Source organism: Cynocephalus volans, chromosome 8 (assembly GCF_027409185.1).
Source record: "Cynocephalus volans isolate mCynVol1 chromosome 8, mCynVol1.pri, whole genome shotgun sequence".
In the NCBI taxonomy this organism is placed as follows: Eukaryota; Metazoa; Chordata; class Mammalia; order Dermoptera; family Cynocephalidae; genus Cynocephalus; species Cynocephalus volans.
In genome coordinates this window covers 689,136-714,484 of record NC_084467.1, presented here as the reverse complement: position 1 = coordinate 714,484, position 25,349 = coordinate 689,136, and the positions used below count along the sequence as shown (strand labels likewise).

The following is a 25,349-nucleotide window of genomic DNA, read 5'->3' as shown; positions in this document are numbered from 1 at the left end:
GGACCCTGCCTGATTTTGATTTGCTCTGGTTGACTTGGCCAGTGCCCAAGGTCTGCTTCAGTCATTTGGCCTTGATCATTTCTCAAAACCCTACAAATCTCAAAGAAAGAACGGTTAGCTTTGCAAAGTACTAATTAGTTTCTCAGCCTTGTTTTCCTACTTAGCAAGCGAGATAAGAAAGTCGGGATTGGAAGCAAGAGTGGAGAGAAGAAAACTGTCCTTTTTAATAATCATCCCCTGCCCTGCAGCGCAGGCAGCTTTAGGTCCCAACATGGCTTCCGTCCTGCTCACTCCAACGTTTCTTAGCGCCCAACTGGCTTTACGTTTGCTGCAGAGCGTAGGCCGTGAGCGCCCTGCTGAGGTGTCAACAGACGATGGGATGAGAGCTCCCGCAGCTGGGCAGAGGCGGCTCCAGAGGGAAGGACTGAGGGAAGCGGGAGCCGAACCAAGCGGGGACTGGCTGCTCCAGCGGCCGACGCCCGGCCAGGACCGGCCTGCCTGGGGCTCCGGCTATGACCCTCTCTCCTGACCTCTCGGGGGGTTAATCTCGGTGACGTGGCCCTTTATCGTTAGAGACCCCACGCGGCTTTGGTCTCTCGGGCCCGTGTGGGAGCCCCGGCCAAGACCACGGGCTCCCGCAGCAGCAGGAGGGCGGACAAGCTCCCTCCCCTCGAAAGACGGCGGCGGGCTCATGCCCCGCACGTCGGGAAGGGACAGCGGAGCTCCCGAAATGGCATCCGCCCCACCCCGGCGCCCGGCTCTTGGATTAGCGGCCCGCGAAGCCGGAAGTGTCGCAGGGGGCGCCTCCGCCCGCCGAGTCTTAGACCGGAAGCTGTCTGCCCTTACATCATCGGCACGCGCCGAGGCAGGAAGGGGCGAGCCCTGGTCCGACACAGCCCGGCCTGTGCGTCATCAGCTTGCGCCGACGCAGGAAGTAACGACGCTCCTGGAGCGCGCCGGGCGCTGTTTCTTCTCAGGCTCCGGGAGCGGCGGCGGCGGGGACGGCGCAGGGGTGAGTGGACGGCGCCGGGCCGGGGGCGAGCGACTTCCCGCTCGGCAGCGCAGTGTCGCGCAGAACTTCGGGGGCAGGAGGCGGCCGGGCCGAACCTCGGGTTTACGTGACCCAACCCAGCAGCCACGAGCCCGCGCCGGGGCAGGTCCCGTGTGGGCGCGCGCACTTTCTCGGAGCCGGTGGCACCTCAGGCCTCTCCTGTCGCCCGTGACGGAGGACAGCTGTCCCGTGGGCCAGGGCTTCACTAGCCCTAAAGGTCTGTAATAAGTTCTTTTGACGGCGAAGAACTGTGCTTGATGAGTGCCAGACACCGAGTGAGGCGCTTTTGCGTGGGCGGCCTCCTTCGTCCCCCAACAGTACTGGTTCGGGGGTGCTCGTACTCCCACTTTAAGCTGAGGCGAAGTGAGCTGCCCAGGACCGTACAATAATGACAAAAAAGAGATTTGATTCCAAGCAGGCGCTTTTCAGAGTTCAGCCCTCGTAACGAGGATTCGTTCTGAGGTGCTCCAGTGACCAGGCCTGAGGGTTCAGAGACAACAGAGCATCAAACCGTAGCTTGCTGTGTTCTCATGTAGCTTGAAATGTGTTTGTTTTTGCAGCGTTTTAACTCAAATGGGTGATGAAAAGGACTCTTGGAAGGTGAAAACTTTAGATGAAATTCTTCAGGAAAAGAAACGAAGGAAGGAACAAGAGGAGAAAGCAGAGATAAAACGCTTAAAAAATGTAAGCCTTGTTTTTTAAGTAAGTGGTTTTCTTAAAGGAGATTTAATTTCTTTGCCCTCATTTTTTCATTAGAACAACGCTTCTTCGGTGAAGTTCTTTTGTACTTCCAAATGTCCCAGGTGAGCCCAAAATCTATTCTAAAAATTAACAAAAACATTTAAATTCTCCGTTTACATTGCAGGCAGATCAATAACACACTAAAGCTGTATCTAGAACATATCTACGTGGAGAATAAAATATTTTTAATCTAAAATCATTAGTACAATTGGACTAATTTTTCTCATTTCATAATTAGTGTGTTCATAATGCCATATCCAAGAATTTTTAATAGAGTGGGAACTTGCCTTGAAATTAATTCCAGTGTTTTCTGCTTTCTTCATCTGCATAACATGCTCAGAAAAGCTTTTTAGTGATTTGATAAGAGGCATTGGCAGAAATACCTCTTCTGATAAGATTAGTGAGAGATCATTTTGAGGTATTTATGCATCCTATATGAGGTGTTGCAATGTATTTGGTGTGTAAAATATGCCTTACTGTTCAATTTTGGCCCATATAAGCAACTTATATACATGGCAGAGAGCCTAATGTCTCTTGTCATATATGCTTTTTTTAAATTTGTAGTTTCAGGTTACAGAGAGTTATAATTTTAATGTCATAGAATTTGAGTGAAAGCTTTTAATATTATTATATTAGTCCATTCAAAGTGTACGTGAAAGTTCGATTTTGAATGTTGGCAAGGTTTGATTATCATTAAAAATACGTTAATCTATAAGGAAACCGAATAACTTTTTTCTCCTTGCTATTTAGTCTGATGACCGGGATTCCAAACGGGATTCTCTTGAAGAGGGAGAGCTGAGAGATCACCGCATGGAGATCACCATAAGGAACTCGCCGTATAGAAGAGAAGACTCCATGGAAGACAGGTGAGAGAAAGCAGAAGAAGGGGAGGAGCGAGTGGGGAGACGACTGGGCACTACTCTACACTGCTGTGGTCCTGGCTGGTCTTTCTTAGTGTTGCTTTTAAAAAGTTTGTGTTGTGACTTTAGGTTTTTTTCGTGTCTTGGTCCATTTTGTGCTGCTATAACAGGATACCTGAGACTGGGTAATTTGTCAAGATTAGATTCATTTCTTACAGTTTTGGGGGCTGGGAAGTCCAGGGACAAGGGGGAGGGAGGGAGTATGGGGGAGAGAGGGGGAGAGGACTGGCCATTAGCTCAGGTGGTTAGAGTGAGGTGTTGTAACACCAAGGTCAAGGCCTTACTGGCCAGCTGCCAAAAAACAAAACAAACAGGAAAAATTTAATCATCTCTTAACTGTCCCACCTATCAACTGTTGCATTTAGGCATTAAGTTTCCAGCACATGAATTGAACTCTGGGGGACACATGCAGACATGTTCCTTTCTTACGAATTTTTCAGTCAAGCCAGCACCATTTACATAATACATTTAAATGTTTGCTATATGTTACAATGGTTAATAAAATTGCTGTCTAAAATTTTGCTTAAATAAACCAAAGTAGAACGCTGGTTGATAGCTGAGGGGGCCACTTATCAGAATCGATCAGTTCAAGGCCTGTGTGCTTTGTTGTTTCTTCCTGTGCCACGATAGCTCGTTATTTGTTTCCTTCACATGCCCACCGTCAGATAACTAAAGGAAACAGCACCAGAAACTAAGGTACAAGGGTTATCCTGAGAAACCTAGGGTATGAATTTTCCCAGAGTTTTGGTCACATAGAATCAGTTGAAGATACTGTTGAATGACCTTGGGGATCATTAAGGTTGATAAAGTTGCAGGACATTTTTTAACACCTTTATGAGGAATAAATGACATGAAGTGAACTGCCCGTATTTAAAGTGTACGTTTTTACATGCCCATGAAACCACCACAGTCAGGATAGTGAGCCTCTAGAAAAACAGGCCCTTGACACCCTTGTGATGTCACACAGAAGTCACTGGGGGGTACCTGAGCATCCGTAGGTTGTACCCTTCGGTACCAGATAACTTTTTTTTTTTTTTCTCTATAAGAAAGACTAAGTACTCCACACTGCACAATAACCCTTCCTGGGATTTTAGCTATGTTTTATTTTCAAAACCAGGTCCAGTGTGCTTTCTGAATAGCTAGCTGGTGTAGCTACCGAGAAACCAGCTTCCTTCAGAGAGCAGTGCTTTGGGCGGAGAAGAGGAAGTCCTCTCATACTTGAACATTTTCTGATTGCTTATTTATTGTATTCTGGGGTATGCTGTAAGTCCACAGAAGCCATCTCCTCAGATGGCAGCTTTTATTTATTTTTATTTATTATTTTTTTTAATTTTAAAAAAGATGACCGGTAAGGGGATCTTAAACCTTGACTTGGTGTTGTCAGCACCACGCTCAGCCAGTGAGCTAACCGGCCATCCATATTTAGGATCCGAACCCGCGGCCTTGGTGTTATCAGCACCACACTCTCCCGAGTGAGCCACGGGCTGGCCCAGATGGCAGCTTTTAAAAGATTTTTTTTTTTTTCTCTCAACACCATGATTCCTTTGACAACATATTTCCAGCATTCCCAGGTAGGCCAAGGTGTCCTACAGAAAAGCCTTGGGTTAGACTTACAAGGGCCTGGCTGGTGTTCCCAGATGGGAGGGCAGAGTCGGCCCAGCTGGCCTGGGAGAAAGCTGACTTGGCTGGTGAGGTACAGAGAAGCCAGCTTGTCTGCATGCTTATTCCTTGAATGCTTGCCCTCAGCAGAAAGTGACTTTCAGGATCTCTTTTTGGAGGATTATTATGTATGTCTGGTTCTCAATTCTACCAGTTAAATGAAGATCTAAATAAAATGCTAAAGACAATGAGCCTGCCCCTCACTCCCGAAGGTGGCCTCAGACATTTTTGTTCCACACACCACATAGACTTCTCACATTTCTCATCTGAATCTTCAGATGGCACAAGTTTCAAAATTAATGTAATTTTTTCAATGATGGTTTGGGTCCCACTTTATTTTGTCCTGAATCCTGCATTTTTCTGGGTTGGAGAAATTTCATATACCCTGATGCTCCTTACCCGTTTCTTAAGCATGGTGTGGTGCTTTTGTCTTATTTCAGAGGAGAGGAAGATGATTCTTTGGCTATCAAACCACCCCAGCAAATGTCTCGGAAAGAAAAAGCTCATCACAGGAAAGACGAGAAGAGAAAAGAGAAACGTAGGCATCGTAGCCATTCAGCAGAAGGGGGTACAGAAGTGTTTGTTTTCTTTTATATGATATTCAGATGTGGCTTGTTTTTTATTTCATAATCTGCTGCCTTCTCCAGAGCACAGCTGAAAGAGAAGAGAAATAAAATTTTAGCTAAAGGCATAAATTTGTTGTAGATTATTTGGAGTAGCTGTTTCATTTTTCTTTTTGGCGTTTTTTGGTGTTTTGCTTATGGTGTTTTCCAATGTTTATTCTGGAGTAGTTTGCTTACCTATAACATTGCCTTAATTCAACAAGTATGGGGGGGAACGCCAAAAAATAGGTGTTCGGCTGGGTTCAAGTAAGGGCTTGGGCTTGACTAGATGTTTGATCTCATGCCAGTGTTCAAGAAGTTCTTAGGAATATTGGGAGAAGTGGACCTTGGGATTGATTTAAATTTCATTGTTATAAATGCCATTGACTAATCAACATGATTTTATAACATGATGTGGAAACACCCTAAAGGGAGCAAAGCTGCATTCTGTATTTTTTATCAATGTTTTTTTTTTCTTTTATGAAACTAATGTATTCTAATTGTAGTTCATTCAGTATAAAAAATTAATAAAGGAGAGCATGAAAATTATAATTCTATTCTCTATTCAGCAGTAACCACATTGTTTTTCTTTTTTTTATAATTGGAAGCTTACTACATAGAGTTTTATACCTTCACGGCTTTTTATTAAACATAAAATTATGATTGTTTTCTCAAGTTATTATTTAAATATTTCTTCTCTTCTTGACTTAAATTAATTTGTTTTTAAGGTAAGTTCTTGGAAGTTAAGTTTCTTTGTATGACACTGTTTATTTCTCATTAGGGAAGCATGCTAGAGTGAAAGAAAAAGAAAGAGAACACGAACGGCGGAAACGGCACCGGGAAGAACAGGATAAAGCTCGCCGGGAGTGGGAAAGACAAAAGAGGAGGGAGTTGGCAAGAGAACATTCCAGGAGAGAGAGGTGAGGGGGCTTGGTTAGTTAAGGAGCTTTAGTGGAAGCTTGTGGTGTTCATTGTCCTATCTAGGTAATGCCAGAACAAGGACTTGGCAATAGGAAGCAGATTTGGTGCAGAGCTGGCATGTGGACACAGAAACATGGCACAGTGAACGTTGGGGGGCTAACCAAGAGAACTGTCCCCAAGGAAGTGAGTGTTCACTGCACCTGGGAGATGGAAAGGGATAATTAATGTCAGCTTCTTCTCGGTGAAGGCTGGTGGGGAGGTCATGAGGAGCCAAACCGAGCAGGGTCCCAACTTGCACAGAGACCCACTGTCACCGTGAGGTAGGTCACAAGGAAGAGTGTTTCAGGAGGTCCGAGATAGGAACTCGGGCATGGGGAAATGAAGGTTTTGACTAGACATGTGATAGTGGATGTGGAAAGGAAGCTACAGTGGGGAGAAGTGATCCCCTCAGCCATGTTAGCTGGTTGCAGGGAGGACAGGAGCTGTTGATGCCTCTGGGCTTGACCAGCAGGATGTAGAGAAGAAGCTTCCTCTGCGAGGAAGGTGATGTCTTTACGTGTGCTCAGTAGTATTGTTTTCAAGCCCTATTAAAGAGTGGAGTCATCTCAAAGAAAGCCAAGTCCACATCTATAAACTCTTTTTTTTTTTCTTTAAGAGATGGCCAGTAAGGGGATCTTAACCCTTGACTTGGTGTTGTCAGCACCACGCTCTCCTAGGTGAGCTAACCGACCATCCCTATGTAGGGATCCAAACCCGTGGACTTGGTGTTATCAGCGCCACACTCTCCCAAATGAGCCACAGGCCGGCCCCCACATCTATAAATTCTGTCATGGGATCAGTACTCAAGCAAGGTCGGTGACGTGGGGTGATTCATCATGTATTTATTTAACAGGTATTTATTGAGTACCTGCTTTGTATCAAGCTCTGTTTTGGTTGGTGTAGGCCAGGAAGACCAAGGAAATGGATTGCTTAGGGTTCTCTGGATTACGTCAGAAATAGACTCTGGTTCTGCCGAACAAACAAACAAACAAAAAAAAAAAAAAAAGAAGAAGAAGAAAGGACATCCTAAAAGCCTTGAAATAGTCTGGGAGCTGGGATACCGGACTCCTGGCATTAGTGTCCAAGTGCTTCTTTGTAAGGCTGATTGCCAGTAGAGAGCATCTGTTTAGCCTGAGATCTGTACTCTGTGGCCCAGAAAAAGGGTTTGTAAGCTAGGTGTGAGTGCTAGGGCCACCTCTGTGCATTGAGGTCATGTCCAGAGAAAGCCTGGGAGCTGGGCTGCTGCAGGGGAGGGAGGAGCCTGAAGGGGAAGTGTCACCTCTCCCAGAGTGACAGAGACACAAAAGATTACTCAGAGCCCATGTATTCAGAGCAATGAGAAGCCTGAAGGGACCGCACCCAGGGAAAACTCCTTCAAGAGAGGAAGAGCCCAGGCACAGCCCCGAGTCAGGTTTTGTTTTAGTTTTTATTGTAAAGACAAAGTTACAGAAGAAACACGGGTAGTTGATCAATCATAGTGAAAACATAAACTGGCTACATGACGATCTTCATTAAAGCGGGTGTAACTTAAAATAGTTCAAGCAATTTATGATCAAAAGGAGTTATGAAACTAAGCTATGTGATATACAAAAAGAAACAATGAGATGATCACTATAGTAGCGCTTAGCTCCCCAAGAAACTCAAAAGAAACATCTGAGGGTGAGATGTGGAACATCCCCCAAGCACTAACCAGCAGAATATCCATGAAGATTTTAGCTCACATACTTTCCCAGCATTTAGGTTTAGTTGCAGCAGGGGCAACTGCCCCCAGAGCAATCACTTTGTTGTGTTTCAATTCTCTTATCTACATCAAAATCTTTAGTCCTGTGAAAGTCTTGGTTTTTTTCTAATCTTAGTATTTCTACATGTTTTTCTAAAGGGTTGGGTTTTGACTTTGGTCCTTCTACACTACAGGCTAGACTGAGCACTTTGGTCCTTCTATGCTATAGGCTTTGGCCCTCTGAAATACATGTGTTTTATTTCTATCTCATTAATGTCAACATCTTCCACAGGGAAGGCCGGACGGTGTCGGCCATTCCCAGCAGCCAGGTTGACCATACAGCATGTAAGGAAGGGTTGTGAGAGGAGTGTTGATTCTCATTGATGTGGAAGGCTGTGGGAGATGTTGAGGCCTAGAGGTCAAGGTGTGAGACCAGTGGGGGCAAGCAAAGTTCTCAGAGTGTCCAAGTTCCTCTTAGTGTGTGAGACGTCCATGTTTGCAACACCCTTTGCTGGACATTGAATGTGCCTTGTCCAGCGAGGGGGCATGGGATAGAAGTAAAGGTTGGTAGGCGAAACGTGGGCTTCCATGTTGATTTCCCGGAAGGTGAAGGCAGGCAAAGGAGCAAGAGGCATGTGTTGGGCAGGCTGCTGGCTAGGGCCCAGTACGACTGTGCCGGGCCTCTCCCCAAGAAGCAGCTATAAGGCTGGACAAAACTGACCAACGAAACACAGCTGTGCTCTGGAAACTGACCAGTGGATAATCTGGGAAGCATTTACGCTTGAAAAACTGCTTAACTGTGGGTAAGAACAGTAGGAATCTGGCCATTTAGCCCAGGAGCAACAGCATTGGTGGGAGTGATGCTCCCAGAGGAGGGAAGGCTGAGGGCTCTGCCAGCACAAGGTTGCAGTTGTGGTTGGGGACAAGCAAGTTCTGGCCCAGGATGTGCAGCAGAGAGTGGAGAGAGCACAGGACACCATATGCAGAGCCAGCGGCAGAGGAAGCTTTGCCAGCTCAAGGTGTTTGAGCCCAGTCTCTTTCCAGTACTGGCTAATCGCTAAGCTGTGCAGACATAGTGCTGACCCCTGGGAAGCTAAGCTTGAAGATAAAAATAAGCACATAGGGGAAAACCACAGTGGTCATACCCTGTGAGGGAGACAGACTACCGATGTAGACCAGACAGGTTATTGAACACACTGCAACAGCTGAGAGGGAAGATTTGAATCCAGAGTTGCCATAATCTGTTACCTAAAATACTCAGTTTTCAACAAAAATTCTGAGACATACAAACAAATAAGAAAATGTGACCCGTATTGAGAAAGGAAAGCATCAATAGAAACCGTGTTTGATTTTGATTTCTTGAAAGATTTTTTTTTTTTTTTTTTTTTTTTTTTTTTTGTCTTTTTCGTGACCGGCACTCAGCCAGTGAGTGCACCAGGCCATTCCTATATAGGATCCGAACCCGCGGCGGGAGCGTCGCCGCGCTCCCAAGCGCTGCACTCTCCCGAGTGCGCCACGGGCTCGGCCCCTGAAAGATTTTTTAAAAATAAAGAAAATGCCCCTGAGTGTTCCTGATATTGGGTTTACTGAAGACTTGAAAACAAGGAACTTGAAGATGGAGCAGTAGAAATTATTTGTTCTAAAGAACAGAAAGATAAAAGAAGAAAAATGAACAGAGCCTAAAAGGCTTGTGGGACGACATCCATGATACAACATGCACGTGATGGGGGTCCTAGGAGAGGAGAGAAAGAGAAGCAGAAAGATGTTTTTAAATAATGGCTGAAAACTTCTCGTTCGTTTTTTTTGAAATTTATTTACATATACAAATGCTCCATGAATCTCAAGTAGGATGGATACAAAGTCACATCACAGTCAGAGACTCTCCCAGATAAACAAAAACTGGACTTCACTAGCAAGACCTGCCCTGCCTCAGAAGAAGAAATACCAGAGGAAGAGCTTAGGCTGAGTGGAGATGACACCAGATGGTAACTCGAATCCACAGGAGGCAGAGATAAGCCGTGGAGATGGTAAATGCATAAGTTAAGTTAAAAGAGTCTATAAATATGTTTTTTCTGACATCTTAACTTTTACAAGACATACAGTTGTATAGATAATTCTAACACTGTATTGTCATGTAATATACAACATGGATACATTGCACAAAGGAGAAGGGAAGGGATGGAGCTTTATTACAACAAAGGTTCTACATTTTACAGAATTAAGTTGCTAGTCATCTAAGATGCATATTTTGATCCCTAGAGCAACCACTAAGAAAAATAACTTTATAAAAAATAAAAATGACTAATTAAAATGGTACACTGAATGGGGCTGGTCAGTGAGCTCACTTGGGAGAGCACAGTGCTGGAGACACCAAGGTCAAGGGTTCAGATCCCTTGTACCAACCAATGCAAAAAAAAAAGCCAAGATATGGCGTACTAAATGCATATGTATTACAAACAAATAAAAATACGGCGGGCGGGGGGGGATGTAAGAAAAAGCTAGAGAAAACAGCAAAAAAAACCCAAAAGTAAATGTAGTCATATCCGTAATTATATTAAATGTGAAATGGTCTACACTGTCCACAAGGACTATCTGTAAGGACTGTCTATACCTCATGGAAAATAATAGATTGACAGAACGAGATACAGCTATATGCTGTCTGTAAAAGGTACAACCTAGATTCAAAGACACCTGGTTGCAAGTAAAAGAACAGATAAACAGCCATACAAACAGCATCCATAAGAGAGCCTGAGCGGCTGAGCTATTATCCAGCAAAAAAAGAAATGTTAGAACAAAAAGGACTTTGAAATAACCAAGAGGCCAGTGCAGCAGGATGGTGAGGAGGTTAGCCACACACATACCTGACAACAGAGCACAAAGGTGCACGAAGCAAGCAGAGCTGGAAGTGGGAGGAATGGATGTTTCAGATGGATAATTCACCCACTGTGGGCTGAAATCTCAGTACTGTGCTCTGGTTGTCCATAGACCAACTAGCAAAAATCAGCAGAGGTACAGAAAATCTGGGAAGTACTATCAATCAACTCGATCTAACTGACATATAAATACAACCAGTACTCCACCTGTAGCTGTAGGGTGTACACTCTTTTCAACAGCACACAGAATATTTTCCAAGATAGATCACATGCAAAGCCATATAAAAAGTCTCAAAAGAATTGAAGTGGTACAAAGTACGCCTTCGTACCACAAAAGAATTAAATTAGAAATCAATGATAGAGAGCTGGCTGATCAGCTCAGGGGTCGGAGTGCGGTGCTGACAACACCAAGGTCCGGGGTTCCTTCCCTGTACCAGCCAGCCAAGAAAAAAATTTTTGTTTAATTAAAAAATTAATGGTGCAAATCTGCGAAAATCTGCAAATGTTAGGAAATTTAACAACATATTTCTGAGTGACCCATGGCTCAAAGGAATAATTACGAGGAAAAATAGAAAATATTTTGAACAAAAATGAAAACAATGTCAAAATTTAGAGGTGCAGCTGCAGCAGTGCTAGAGTAAAACATATGGCTTTAAGCACCTGTATCAGAAAAAGAAGTTGTCAGATCAATAACCCCAGCTTTCACGTGGAGAAACTAGAAAAAGAAAAGCAAACTTAACCCAAAGCAAGCAGAAATGTCCAGAAGCTCCAAAGCAGACAGAAACCAGCTGAGTAGTGGGGGTGGATAGGGCTGGGGACGGACTGCCGATGGGCCTGAGGTTTGTGCTGGGTGTTTTAAAACTGGCTCAGGGTGACAGTTGTACATTGTAAATTTATTAAGAATTATTCAAGGGTTGAATTTTATATGTCAGCTGTACCACAGCTTTTATTTTGAAATGGTTTTGGACTCAGGAATTTGCAGAGTCGTTCCTAGAACCCTGGCACCCTTCATCCCACCTCTTCCAGCGGGGACATCTGATGTAGGTCAACTGGAGTACAGTACCGTTGCCTAGACTGTGGGCCGCGTTCTGTTTGATCATTTCTCTGCGTGTATAATGATACATTTTTTAAAAAACATATTAGCTTTCTAGGTTGTATTTGCATTTTATAGGAACATGAAAACTTAAGAAGCTCCAACTGATCGATTTTAGCTGTTTTGCCACTTTGTGTTACAGCCAACACATACAGCCTGGTCACTGGTGCGTCCTGTAGTCCCTGTGCCCGTCCATAGCCCTCCTCCCTTCCCATATGCACGCCTCCATAGGTGGGAAATGGTGGGGTCCGTCTGCCGGACAGTCCATTGAGGAGGGGTCAGCACAGGGGCCTCAGGGCCTGAGTCTTTCCCACAGGCTCTCCTGCCCTCGTTTGTAGCCTATGCAAGTTTATCTCATGATCAGTTTGGATTTAAATGGAATTTTCATATGTAACTAGGTAAATTCTTGATGTGGTTCAGTAGAGCACCTGAGCGGAAGTGCGCTAGGACCAGTGGCTTGTCTGTCTCTCCAGGTGGTGTCTTGTCCCGCCAGCACTGCACCTTATTCTGCTGTGACGCGCTAGGAGCAGGGCTCTGAGAATGTGTGTGTTTGTATCTTCTACTTTTAAAAAGCCCTTTATGGGTTTAACAAATAAAAAAGGCAGTTTATAAATTGGAGCAGAAAGCAGGGGGTAGAAAAGCTGGCACGTGCTGCTTTCAGGGACCGCCTCGAGCAGCTGGAAAGGAAGCGGGAGCGGGAACGCAAGATGCGGGAGCAGCAGAAGGAGCAGCGGGAGCAGAAGGAGCGGGAGCGGCGCGCCGAGGAGCGGCGCAAGGAGCGCGAGGCCCGCAGGGAAGGTACTGGGGTGGCTGGTGGCACTGCGGCTAGTGCAGGGCTGATGGGCGCCGTGGCTCCTGCCTAAGCTCACACCATGCCAGGAGCTGAGCTGAGCCTTGGGTATGACACCCCGAGAGGCAGAGCAAAGGAGGGGGGGTGATGGAGCTGGGGCAGGGCGGCTTGTGGGCTCGGTCTGTGGAGCAGCGCCCAGGGCTGTGTGCCAGGCCAGCTCCTGGCAGAGGTGCTGGTGTCGAGGGCATCTGCCACCCGCTGGTGCTCAGGCATGTGTTGTGAGAGGTGGGTGTTCGGCTTGTGGGCTTTCTTTGCCCCTTCCTTTTGCTTTTCCAGTTTTAAAAAATAGTTATAAAATACATATAGCACAATATTTACTGTCTTAACTCTCTTTTAAAAGTACTAAGTACACACGTTGTTGTGTGCCCATGATCACCCTCCATCTCGAGAACTCTCTTCATCTTGCAAAACTAAGTCTGTCCCCATTAAACAACCCCTGCCCTTTCCGCCACCGCTGGCACCCCACCACGTGATCTCCCCGCCCTCAGTTCCTTGCGTGGTGGGATCGTGCAGTCTTCGTCTTCTGAGAATGGCTTTATTCCACCAGCACAAAGTCCTCAGGGTCCGTCCTTGTTGCAGCGCGTTTCAGAATGTCTGTCTTTTTGAAGACTGGCTCGTCAGGAGGGCCTGGCTTCTGTCCTGCTGTGTGCCTTGTCCTTCATTCCCTACGTTACTGTGTTTTGTGTTCAGTTGATTTTTTGTAGTGAAACGTTCACATTCCTTTCTCCTTTCCTTCTGTGTGTGTTGTATATCTGTTTTTGTTGTGTTTACCGTGGGGATTATGTTTAACGTTCTAAAGTTACAATGTACTAACGTGAATTTTTACCAGCTCGCCTTCAATAGCACAGAAACTCTGCTCCTTTAGCAGCTCCCTGCCCACCCCTTTCAGTTGTTGATGTCACCAAGTTACATCTTTGTATATTGTGTGTCCATAAATATAAACTAGTAACTTAAAATGCATTTGCCTATTAAATTATGTAGAAAACAAAACCTGGAGTGACAAACCGTTGTCACAGTAGCGCTAACTTTTGTTATGTGTTGGTCTCTTAAGTTAGAAAATAAAAAGTGGAGTTACAAACTGTGGTCACAAGAACGCTGGCACTTGCAATTGGCCGTGGACTTGCCTTTCCTGAGATCTCTGTTTCTTCACGTGGCTTTGAGTGGCTGTCCCCTGTGCCTTCGCTGACCCTGCAGGACTCCCTCGAGCGTTCCCTGCAGGGCCAGTCCAGTGGTAATGAACTCCCTCAGCTTTTGTTTATCTGGGAATGTCTTCAATTCTCCCTCACTTGAAGGACAGTTTGCCAGATCGAGGGTTTTTGGTTGACGGGTTTTTTTCTTTTAGCACTTTGAATGTATCATTCTTCTGGCCACCAAGTTGCTTTTGTTTTTTGTGGCAGCTGGTACAGGGGTCGAACCCTGGCCCTTGGTGTTATCAGCACCGTTCACTAACCCACTGAGCTAACTGGCTGGCCGTGGCCTCCAAAGCGTCTGATGAGAAATCTGCTGTGTGACAAGTTGCTGTTCTCGCTGCTTTTGAGACTCTCTTCTGTCTTTGGGCAGTTGGATTGTAACGCATCTCCATGGGGGTCTCTGAGTTCGTCCTACTTGGAGTTCTTCAGGCCTCTTGAACGTTTACTTCATCACTTTTGGGAAGTTTTTAGCAATTATTTCAGTTGTCTCTGCCTTTTTTTCTCTTCCACTCCCTGGAGTCCCACACGTTAGGCTGGTCCATCTGGTGCTGCCCCAGGGGTCCCGTAGGCTCTGCTCACTTTTCTTGAACCTTTTCTTTCTGTTTCACAGTAATTTCCATTGTCCTGTCTTCAAGTTTACGGATTTTTTTTTCCTTCTGCCTTTGAATCCCTCTAGTGAACTTTTTATTTCAGTTATTTTACTTTTCAGCTCTTGATTTTCTTTCTGGTTTCTTTTTAGGTTTTCTCCCTCTTCGTTGATATTTCCTGTTCGTTCATACACCATTTTCTTGACTTTCTCCACATCTTCCTGTAGTTCTTTGCTGTTTTTTTTCCCCATGGGTTGTTCCATTGGTGCGTTTAGTTCTTTGAGCATTTTTAAAATAGTTGTTTTCAAGTCTTTGTCTAGATGTGCCGTCAGGTCTTTTTCAGTAACAGTTTCTGTTGGTTTCTTTTCTCCCTTTGAATGGGACATACTTTCCTGTTTCTTTGTATGTCTTGGGATTTTTGTTGAAAATCAGTGATTTGAATCTAATAATGTGGACATCTGGAAATTAGATCCTCCCCTCCTCCAGGGCTTGCTGTATTCCTGTCGTCGTGTTGAGTGCTGGTGGCTGTCTCTGCCGAGTGTCACCCTGAGGTGTCAACTCAGGGTCTTCTCAGGTGTTTTCTGAGCCTGCACCGTTCCCTGGGCATGTGCAGTCACTTTCTGATTTTCCAGGTGCTTTTGGATGTCCTTGTCCTTGAGTGTCTGGCTCCCAGAAGGGGAAAAGAGAAAAACAAAGGGGCTCAAAAGGCACTGGTGAAATCCCCTAGAATTCGCATAGCTATAGGGGAGGGGTGGCCATGGCTGCTGCCTCTGTGTCCTCTCCTCTGTGACCAGAAGCAGCAGCTAGTGCACAGGTCCCAGCTGTGTGGAAGACAGGCTCCTCTGTCCACCGTGGGCCCAGCAGCTGTGTGCATGCTTTCTGGGAGCATGTATATAGCACTGCCTCAGGTGGGACCTTGTTGGAAAGATTGTGCCGCCAGCATGTCTCTGCTCTGTCCTGTGTGTGCACCAGTTTCTGCTCATCACCGGACGATAAGAGAGGACTACAGTGACAAAGTGAAAGCGAGCCACTGGAGTCGCAGCCCACTGCGGCCACCGCGGGAGCGGCTAGAGCTGGGGGACAGCCGGAAGCCAGGTGAGGCCAGGCCAGCGTGTGCTTGGAGGCCAGTGTGGCCTGAGTCTTTCCTGGGGGATTTTTGAGCATAAAAATTTGCTTCTTTAACAATCTATAAAATTAATTTAAGGAAAGCCCAGCTGAGTAGTTTCTTTTTCACAGTAAGATGATATGCTGGTCACAGGATTCCTATGTGATGAGAGGGACTGACAGCATGTGCGTGCAGTCAGGTCACATGTTTATCAGCTGAGACACTTGCAACTGGTCCTTTCGGGAGTTGTTCTTCCAGTTGGATGTGCATGGATGAGCTGATTATCACACAAAGTGAAGTTACTCGTTCTGTGAAAGATGCCGTCTGAATCTTCAGATGGCATCATCTTGTTTATTCAAAAACATTTTCCCAAATTTTCCTCTGATGGTTTGTTTCGTAAGTGAAAGAAGAGAAAATGGAGGAAAGAGACCTGCTGTCTGACCTACAGGACGTCAGCGACAGCGAGAGGAAAACCACTTCGGCCGAGTCCTCCTCAGGTAGCTGAGCCCTCTGGCCCAGGCCTGACTGCTCTGCCAGGGGCAGCTGAGCTTACCTTCTCCTCTGCTTGCTTCCTACAGCAGAATCGGCGTCAGGTTCTGAGGAGGAAGAGGAGGAGGAAGAGGAGGAGGAAGAGGAAGAAGAGGAGGGGAGCTCCAGCGAGGAGTCGGAGGAGGAGGAGGAGGAGGAGGGGGAGGAGACGGGCAGCAACTCGGAGGTGGCGTCGGAGCAGTCCGCGGGTGTGTGCGCGGCGGCGTGGCTGTGAACTCACCGTGGGAGCCCCGTGTGCCATAGGGAGTTTAGAAACTATGGAAAAGCAATTTGAAGTTAAATTTAAGAACATTTCAAAATTCAAAATGCCTTATTACTGGGACCCATGTGAGACCCAAATTGACTGTTTAGAGCACTTCTTGCTGAAGCCGCCCTTATATGCTGCTCGTGGCTGTTCCCAGACCAGTGCTCTGCCCGACGTGGACCTGAGCAGGTGCCCGTTTCTTTTGCAGAGGAAGTGAGTGAGGAAGAAATGACTGATGACGAAGAGGGAGAAGATGAAAACCACGTCCTGGTTGGTAAGAGGCCTCCCGAGCCCAGCAGAGCTGTGGTGCGGCCGTGCACGGCTCCTGGTGGTGTCCAAGGGCTGAGGCCACATGGTGGCCCTTTGCAGTATGTGCCCATAGGGCCAGCATTATTTAGGAAAGAGCAGTTCTGAGGGACATCTGAGATCACGCTGTGACCTGGATGCCGAAGGAGGATAAGGTGGATGGCAGTTCCCAGGTCTGACCAGGACCCGTCACTGGAGACAGAGGCCTGGCACAGCCTGGAGCAGGCAGTGGGGCTGTGTCCTCAGGGCCTGGTGGGCATGAGGCCTCGGCATGCCCACGCTGCAGCATGACCCTGTGATTTCCTTGGAGATCAGCACCCAGCTCAGGCTGTGTCTCAGCCCCGCCTTCTGGGAGCCATAGACCTTGGTGCCCTTTGCTCAGGGGCAGGAGCCTGGCGCCAGCACCTTGCGTGAGGCAGTGTCCTGCGTGCGTGCGGCCTCTCACCAGACCAGGAGGGGTTGAGTGGCTTGCTCCTGGTCCCATAATCAGGTTCAACTTTTAAAGTTCCAGAGTCACGGTTCGACCGAGATTCCGGGGAGAGTGAAGAAGGGGAGGAAGAAGGGGGCGAGGGGACCCCGCAGAGCAGCGCCCTCACCGAGGGGGAATGTGTGCCTGACTCCCCAGCCTTGTCGCCCATCGAGCTCAAGCAGGAGCTGCCCAAGTACCTGCCGGCCCTGCAGGTCAGGCCCTTCCCCCACCCCCACCCCTGGGCAGGCTCTCCACTTCGGTAATTGTGAACAGGGCAGGTGGCTGAGAGCAGAACCTGGTCTCCTGTCATTGCCATCTGTCACCTGAGGCACTGCCCAGCTTACCTGTGTAGTGAGGGTCAGGGCCGAGCCTGTCCTCAGAGTTACCCTCATACAATGGGCAAGGGATGCACCTGCTTCGAAAGGGATAGTTGGAAGGGCTTTTGTTGACACTGGTGACACGTGGCCTCAGAAGGAAACAGACATGTGCACACTCAGTGCCCTCCGAGCGTGTTCTCAGGCTGCTGAGCCTCCCGCTGCTGCTTCCCCCAGGGCTGCCGGAGCGTGGAGGAGTTCCAGTGCCTGAACAGGATCGAAGAAGGCACCTATGGGGTGGTCTACAGAGCGAAGGATAAGAAAACAGGTGGGCAGAGGCCCAGGGCAGTCCCTCAGAGGGAAGGGGAGATGGGGGCAGGGACTGGGTAGCCCAGAGAGCCTGACCTGGTTATCAGGACCAGCTCTGGCCTTTCCTCAGACAGGAATAAGTTCCTCCTGGGAAGCAGTGGTCAGCAGGCTGCGCCCTGGGCGCTGTGAAAGCCCAGCCTTGGAGCGTTTCCTGTGCACAGGGAGGGACATTAGGGAGCTGACCATGGCAGGGCCAACAAGCCGGAAGCTTGGGTCAGAGCCACAGCAGCCTGGCCTGGGCTCTGGGCCACTGTGCCCTGTGCCTCCGTCCTGCGCAGCTTCTGCACAAGGTTTTTGAACTTGGAGCTACATCCACGTGGCCCCCTCGGATTTTTGGAATTGTCTTTTTTGCCCTGCACTTACCCTGGGTGCCATGCCTTGGGCCACACCGTACCTTGCCAGCACCAGATTGTGACTTGTAGGTGACACACCCTGAGCAGCTGTTTAGAGGTTGGACCCTTCAGCACCTCCAGAAGTCAGCCTGGCCCCAGGGCCTTGTTGCTCGCTTGGGATGGCAGGCACCATACTCCACGGTGATGGGCCGGGAGTATGGGACTGTGTGTGCTGGAACTCCCCGCTGAGGAGAGCCCTGTGGCCGGCAGGCATGTGGTTCTGACTCATGCTGTGCCTGTGCACGTCCCCACAGCATCAGTCCTGAGCGAGGCACCTGAGCAGGCCTGGGAGCCATGGACTCCCCACCCAGTGCGCCGGGCTGCTTTTATTGGGAAGTTCCCTGAGCTGCCAGCGGTGTTTCTGGCGTGCTGAGATAGAGGTGCGGTGTGCAAACTTGTGGTCACAGTAGGCGATATGAGGAGCCTTCAGAAGGTTCGTGGGACGATTTGTATTATCCTTTAGTTCCATTTTCCACGAGCTTTTGGAATTGCGCTTGTGTAGGTGAATGGGAGAGGGCGCCTTCAGCTTCTACAGGACCACAGGTTGGGGCTTCTCTTCCTGGTGCTGATTTGTGCTGTCAGTGAACACTAACTCTCACTGTGGACTGACACGTGCTCTGTCAGCGAAAAGCAAGTCCCAGTTAAACCTGTCAAGTCGTTGACGTGCTCACGCGGGGGCTTTCTGAGCACCTGACCCACACCTCCGTCTTACAGATGAGATTGTGGCTCTGAAGCGGCTGAAGATGGAGAAAGAGAAGGAAGGTTTCCCCATCACGTCCCTGAGGGAGATCAACACTATCCTCAAGGCCCAGCACCCCAACATCGTCACTGTCAGAGTGAGGACCGTCCCCACATTCGACGCACTACGTCCAGGGCAGGGCGGGGGAGCCCATCCCCGGGAGGCTACACGTGAGCCTCCAAAAATGTCCTCATGGGTCCTTACTGTCATACAGTGGCTCTGCCCTAGATTTCAGGTTTCCTGAGAAAGCCGCTGGCTGCAGGGGTGGGCGCGGGGTCCTGGAGGACAGGCCCAGCACCCAGACCTGCAGCCTGTTCCCTAGGAAATTGTCGTGGGCAGCAACATGGACAAGATCTATATCGTGATGAACTACGTGGAGCACGACCTCAAGAGCCTGATGGAGACCATGAAGCAGCCCTTCCTGCCAGGTACCGCTGCAGCCCACACGCTCCAGGCCACGGGCCTCCAGAGCTCTTTTGTTGTGAGGATACCCCTCAGGTTAATCGTTAGATGTCAGCGTGGCACCGTGCCCTCTGACCCTGCCCCTGGGGGGGACTCTTCGAGCAAACACAGGAGCAATGTCCTTGCAGTGATCCCAGGACACTCACCGCAGTGGCCTCAATGTGTGCAAGGCCCACCCTGAGCTGGAAGCATTCCTAGGATAATTGTTCCCGGGATAAATGTCCCCAAGGAGCCTCTGGTTGTTACCGGTGCGAGTAATAACCCTCGAGGGACCCAGATCCTGTGTCGGGGGCTTTGAGGGCTGCCTGAGGGGAGGGGACCTGCATGTGATGCTGTCACTGTCCCATCCCAGGGGAGGTGAAGACCCTGATGATCCAGCTGCTACGTGGGGTGAAGCACCTGCATGACAACTGGATCCTGCACCGAGACCTCAAGACGTCCAACCTGCTGCTGAGCCACGCCGGCATCCTCAAGGTGAGCCCCGCTTGCAGGTGCCCCAACCCGGCCACAGCCATGGGGCTCCCACCTACAGTCCGTCCCTCTGTTCTTCCAGGTGGGCGACTTTGGCCTGGCGCGGGAGTATGGATCCCCTCTGAAGGCCTACACCCCGGTTGTGGTGACCCTGTGGTACCGTGCCCCAGAGCTGCTGCTTGGTGCCAAGGTGAGTCCTGGGGGTCTGGGAGCCTCCCCTCCCCCCACAACAGCCTCCAATGGCCCCCTGAGCTGTGTCTCCTGGACTCTCAGGAGTACTCCACGGCCGTTGACATGTGGTCGGTGGGCTGCATCTTTGGAGAGCTGCTGACTCAGAAACCTCTGTTCCCCGGGAAATCAGAAATCGACCAGATCAACAAAGTGTTTAAGGTGGGTCTGGGGCCAGAGCCGTGATAGTCTCTCCATGGACATGAGGCTCCTTCCTACAGGCGTCCTGCTGGGGCTGCACAGGTACTGCGAACAATGGGGCAAGGTGCGTGTGTGTGTCTGACTGAGGGCCCCTGTGTGGCCTCTTCGTGGCCTATCCTGATAACGGTGACATAGCCATTGTAAACATCCTTGTCTTTTAGGACTTGGGGACCCCCAGTGAGAAGATCTGGCCTGGCTACAGTGACCTGCCTGCGGTCAAGAAGATGACTTTCAGCGAGCACCCCTACAACAACCTGCGCAAGCGCTTCGGGGCCCTGCTCTCAGACCAGGGCTTTGACCTCATGAACAAGTAGGTCCATGTGCTGCTTGGGGGGGCGGGTGTCACCATCTCTGCAGCCACAGCAGCTCCGGAGCTGGCATCCTGGTCCCAGATCTGCCCGCCAGCTTGCTCCCTTCTAGAACTTTCTGGTGCCTGGCACCCCTGTACCTTGAGCCGTGCCCACTCACACCCCATCCTTAGGGGACCCTGACAGTTCAGTGGGGCACATGGGCACCTCTCTGGGCCTGTCACCCTCCGCTTTGGTCTGGTTCCAGTGTGGCCGACCGGCCCAGCAAGCACAGGCTCAGCTCCGGACCCCGCGGCAGCCCCACACCAGACTCCCTTGTCCTCCTCAGGTTCCTGACCTATTTCCCTGGGAGGAGGATCAATGCAGAAGACGGCCTCAAGCATGAGTACTTCCGCGAGACCCCCCTCCCCATTGACCCCTCCATGTTCCCCACGTGGCCTGCCAAGAGTGAGCAGCAGAGGGTGAAGCGGGGCACGAGCCCACGGCCCCCCGAGGGAGGCCTGGGCTATAGCCAGCTGGTAAGGGGCCAGGGCTGGGGGGATCCCAAGGCCGGGGGAGGTCCTCATGGGTGGGACTGGCTGGGGGACGTCCTCACAGTGCCCACCTCGCTTCACAGGGCGATGATGACCTGAAGGAGACTGGCTTCCACCTCACCACCACCAACCAGGGGGCCTCGGCCGCAGGCCCTGGCTTCAGCCTCAAGTTCTGAGGGTCAGAGCCGACCCCTCCAGACCAGGGCCTGCCCCCAGCACCGCCGCAGCTGCCGAAGCTGTGCTGTCAGGGGGACACCCCCGTCTTGGGGTTCCTCATCTTATTTGGTTTTCCACATTCTGTTTTTATATTACTTTTGTTTGTAAATTTGTAGAATTAAATCACATTTTCCTTGTTCTGCAGGAAAAGACTTCAGATATATCCAACTTGCCCATTGAGAGCAAGCGACAATTGTAGGTGCCTGGTGTGGACAACATAGACGCACGTGCAGATGCCTTGACACGCAGGCATGCGCACACACGTACACTCACGCCAGATACGTGACACACAGACACATGTGCACAGAGGCAGGCCATGATCTGGAAGAGAGCTGGGAAGGAGGGGGTGTCGGGTCTATTTTTCAGTCTTTGGGGCAGGAGATTTCCTGTTTCTGCATCAGAACGAGTGAGGCCTTCCCGCCCCTCAGGGTGTCCAGACCAGCCCCATCCACACAGGCCTCAGCCCCAGGACCACCCTCAACACGGGTGTGTGGATGGCCTCGCCGCAGCAGGCTTATATATAAGGCCATTAGTGCTTAAAATGTAGTAAGATACTTCTGGAGGAAAGCACTGGTGACTTTTCAGTGGGTTGGTCCCAGGCTGGGTCCTGCGGGCACTGCTAGGAGGGAGCCAGAGGCCAGCCAGCTCTGGAGGAAGAGGATGAAGGTGGAGACCACGTGGCCTCTGATCTCAGGTGGGCCGGGCTCTTCCTGGCCCAGCAGGGGGTCAGCCTCAGGCAGCAGAAGGCACTCACTGCCACCCAGGGGCCTCCCCTTCTGCCCAAGCTGTTCCCCAGCCCCGTGTACCTGCTATTGGCTGTACCTCACCAGCCCCCGTTCACAGGCCTCATGGGAGGCTGGTGCCCAGTGCCCCACCCTGCCAGGACCAGCCCCAGAAACTGCTTCACCCATCCCTCAGCAGACCCTACCCAGGGACCCCGCTTCTCTGCGTGGCTCACACGTGGCAATGCTGTTGGCACTTGGGCCTCCGTTTCCTCCACTGTTCCCAGAGGTTTTCTTGGCAAATTCCTTCTTGCCCTATCAGCTGTGTCCTCATGCCAGCGAACTGGGGCATTAGCAGGTGTCCTGGCCCCAAAACCCCACATCCAGGGAGATAGAGGCTGGGTGGGGGTCTCCGCCCCACCTGCTGCAGGCCCAGACTGGCCACCTACCCTGCCACCCTCCCAAGAAGGCGCAGACACATTGGACAGAAAGTGCTTTATCACAGGGACTCCCAGCCCAGCAGGGCACTGGGCAGGCTCAGCTCCGCACACGGACACGCCAGGAGTAGGTGGTGAGCACGTGCTGGTGCCGGCGCACCACACACGTGTAGGTGCCCTCGTTGATGGCGTTTGCGATGATGCTCAGATGTGCCTCGCCCAGGGCCAGGTAGCCGGGATAAGAGAACTCCAGGGGCTCCTGGTCCTTGTACCAGCTGTGGGGGGAGAGGAGACTCCTGCGGGTGAGGCCCACATCCCGCAGCCCAGGACATGCCCGCCCTGCACTGACTGGTCACTCACTACACTTTGCCTTTCTTGTGGAGGATCTTCTGGCCACAGCGGAAGGTCACGTTCCTGCCCTCGGGCACCAGCCTGGTTTTAGTCCTGGGGGGCGGTGGGGTGGTGGCCACCGTGGGGAAGGGGAATTCTGCTCGAGGCAGAGAAAAGTGCCACTGCATCAGTACCCCTGTCACCCAGACCACAGCCAAGGCTGGGAGACCAAGGCCCAAGCAGTCCCCAGCCCCGCCCCAGGCGTCACCGTAGCAGAAATCGCAGCTGCTCGGGCACAGCCTCTTCATAAGCCTCCGGCGGGTGTCGCAGAAGCCCCTCTGCGCCCAGGACGCGCAGACAAACAGACGATCCAGGCAGCCTGTGGGGAGGCGCCTGGCTCAGGGCCCGTCTGGAGCGCCCGCCCGCCCGCCCACCCGGGGGCACTCACCATAGAGCCTGTGCAGCCCCCACAGCTCGTCCTGCGACAGCGCCTTCCAGCCCCGCAGCGTGGCGTTGAGATGCATGAGCGCCCGGCCGTGCTGCGAGTGCATCAGGCCCAGCGCGTGGCCGATCTCGTGGGCCGCCACGTGCACCAGGTCCGTGAGCCACACGCCTACAGGCCCCGCGGGTCAGCACCTCAGAGCCCCCGGCCCAGCCCCTCCGCCCGCCCGCAGGCCTGCGCCCCGAGGCCCAGCAACATCGGCTCCAGCGCCGGGCGCCCCCAGCCACAGCCGCGGTAAGATAAGAATGTCCCGGGCCCGAGCCTGGGCGGTGAGCTCTGCACCCAGGAATGCGGCTCCGGCGGCCTCTCCAGCGGCGTGGGGGTGGGGGAGCCTCAGGGCCGCTGACACCCAGGCCCGCGGGCGCCCGCTGCCTCCCGTCCCCTGCCTGCCTGACCCCAGACAGCAGCCACCGGCCCCCCAAGGCCCTCCTGCCGTCTTCCCCAAAGCCATCCCCGGCGGCGCACCGCGGTGCTGAGCACGCGGGCCCCACCGGGGCCAGGTGGCGGGTCACCTTTCTTCCAGCTGTAGCGCGTGGGGCCCAGGATCCAGTACTCGCTGTCATCGAAGTGGATGCCGCCGTGCGGGGGGAAGAAGGCGTGGGCCAGCTCGCCGGTGGGGCCGTCGAAGCAGTGGTGCAGCGGGGACGCCAGGCAGTCCGTGTGGTTGGCCGGGTAGAAGCCTGCGGGGAGCCCGGGGCTCAGGCAGGGCCTCGAGGCCGGGGCGGGGAGACAGGGCCGCGGCGCCCACCTATCCGGAGGTCGCTGGGCTGCTCGCGGGCCACCTCGCGAAAGCTGAAGGGGGACACGTCGCTCCACATGCGGAAGGCGGCAGCCAGGCCCCGCCGGGTCTCCCGGGGACTCAGCAGGTTCCGAGGGAAGGACAGGATCCTAGGGAAGGGTCACAGTCAGGTGGCAGCCGGGCCGCCCGCTCCCCCTCCGGGGCCACATCGCACCTGTAGGTCAGATTGAAGTGGTCCCAGCGCAGCCGGCCTGGGGTCAGTGTGTAGCGGCGTCTGCGGGGCGCCAAAGCGGGCAGCGGGCTCGGGACCCGGGTGCTGGGGGTCCCTGATGGGTCCGGCGCAGCGACGTCCCCCTTCAAAGGAAAGTGCACGTGTGGAAGCGGTAGGGACAGTCCCCAAGCCCAAAACCCGGTGGGGGGAATGGGCTGGAAGGAAATGGGGGTGGGGCGCGAGAGGGTGGACGTCCCCGCTTCTGTCGCTGTTTTCCAGTTTCCGTCCTGAACGTGGGTTATTTGACTGCGAGGGAAGATTCCTAAGACAGAGGCCGGGGGTGGGGGGGGGAGTGGGTGGAGCCGGCGACGGACGCCTGCCCCCCCGCACGGCTGGACACCCGGACGCTCGGACGCTCCGATCCGGGGACTCGCACCGGGACCCACAGACACCCACCCCGCGGGCCGGGCGCACGGACAGACGCGCAGACGCGGGGCCGACCGCGGCGCACCCGGCGTCCCGGCCGCCGCTCACCTGCGCTGCGCTCCAGGGCGGGGCCGCCGGGGCCCCCAGCCGGGCCAGCAGCACCAGCGCGGGGAGGAGGCACAGGGCGCCCAGCGCGGCTCCCAGCCGGCGGCCCTGGACGGCCGCCCCCGACGCCTCCGCGGGGACGCAGGGCCCGCGGCCCATGGCGGACTCGCTGTCGGGCTCACGGCAGCATGGGGCAGCGCGGCGAGGGACCGGGGCCGCGGAGCCGCCGCCGCCGAGCGTGCACGGGACGGGAGGAGCGGGGAGGGGGGAGGGGGCGGCGACGGGCGGCTCGGGTTACAGCGGGGGGGGGCAGCGGGGGACGCGGCCCCCCTGAAGGGGAGCGGCTGGCCCGTCCCCTGTCGCTGTCGGGAGCGCGGGGACCCAGGCCCGCTGGGTCCGCGCAATGGCACGGGCACGACTTGCTGGGCGGGGGCGCATGGGGAGGGGTGCGAGGAGAACCTGGGGCAGCCAAGGAACGGTCGCCAAGCCCTCGAGCTTAGGGAAGGGACGCCAGCGGGGGTCCCCAAGCTGGCTGGGGGCTCAATGACTCGGCGGCCTGCTTCCTAAACAATTTCCCGCAACCTCCTGGACCCCAAATGAGACGGGGAACTGGGCATGACCAGCCCAGGACGTGTCCCCAGCCGACGCCGGCCTGACAGTGTCCCCGCGAGAGGGCAGGGAACGCGGAGGGAAGGGGACGTGGCAGGCAGTGAGTACGGGGCAGG

At 52.2% G+C, this 25,349-nt stretch overlaps 2 protein-coding genes across 9 annotated transcripts; one reads left to right on the top strand and one right to left on the bottom strand.

Moving 5' to 3' along the window:
- The first annotated feature begins 923 nt into the window (after window positions 1-923).
- CDK11B (cyclin dependent kinase 11B) lies at window positions 924-21,290 on the top strand. Of its 7 annotated transcripts, none has more exons than XM_063104303.1 (20): window positions 924-1,012; window positions 1,612-1,735; window positions 2,543-2,658; window positions 4,812-4,909; window positions 5,755-5,893; window positions 12,281-12,417; window positions 15,219-15,341; window positions 15,753-15,848; window positions 15,930-16,088; window positions 16,353-16,418; window positions 16,956-17,131; window positions 17,471-17,561; window positions 18,709-18,830; window positions 19,056-19,161; window positions 19,548-19,669; window positions 19,749-19,856; window positions 19,940-20,056; window positions 20,257-20,405; window positions 20,732-20,921; window positions 21,020-21,290. In XM_063104303.1, the coding sequence occupies exons 2-20, from the start codon at window positions 1,625-1,627 to the stop codon at window positions 21,110-21,112; spliced, it is 2,319 nt and encodes a 772-aa protein (XP_062960373.1). In that variant the 5' UTR covers window positions 924-1,012; window positions 1,612-1,624; the 3' UTR covers window positions 21,113-21,290. The 7 variants fall into 7 exon arrangements, with proteins under 7 accessions (XP_062960373.1, XP_062960372.1, XP_062960370.1 ...); XM_063104302.1 differs by having other exon boundaries at window positions 4,812-4,939; window positions 15,933-16,088; XM_063104300.1 differs by having other exon boundaries at window positions 4,812-4,939.
- Window positions 21,291-22,362: 1,072 nt separating this feature from the next.
- Window positions 22,363-24,895, bottom strand: MMP23B (matrix metallopeptidase 23B). Of its 2 annotated transcripts, XM_063105961.1 has the most exons (8): window positions 24,628-24,894; window positions 24,097-24,236; window positions 23,892-24,031; window positions 23,656-23,823; window positions 23,090-23,254; window positions 22,910-23,020; window positions 22,672-22,798; window positions 22,363-22,586 (listed from the first exon to the last, which is right to left on the bottom strand). In XM_063105961.1, exons 1-8 carry the CDS (start codon window positions 24,781-24,783, stop codon window positions 22,412-22,414), a joined length of 1,182 nt encoding a protein of 393 aa, XP_062962031.1. In that variant the 5' UTR covers window positions 24,784-24,894; the 3' UTR covers window positions 22,363-22,411. The 2 variants fall into 2 exon arrangements, with proteins under 2 accessions (XP_062962031.1, XP_062962030.1); XM_063105960.1 differs by having other exon boundaries at window positions 22,672-23,020; window positions 24,628-24,895.
- Between the last annotated feature and the right edge of the window lie 454 nt (window positions 24,896-25,349).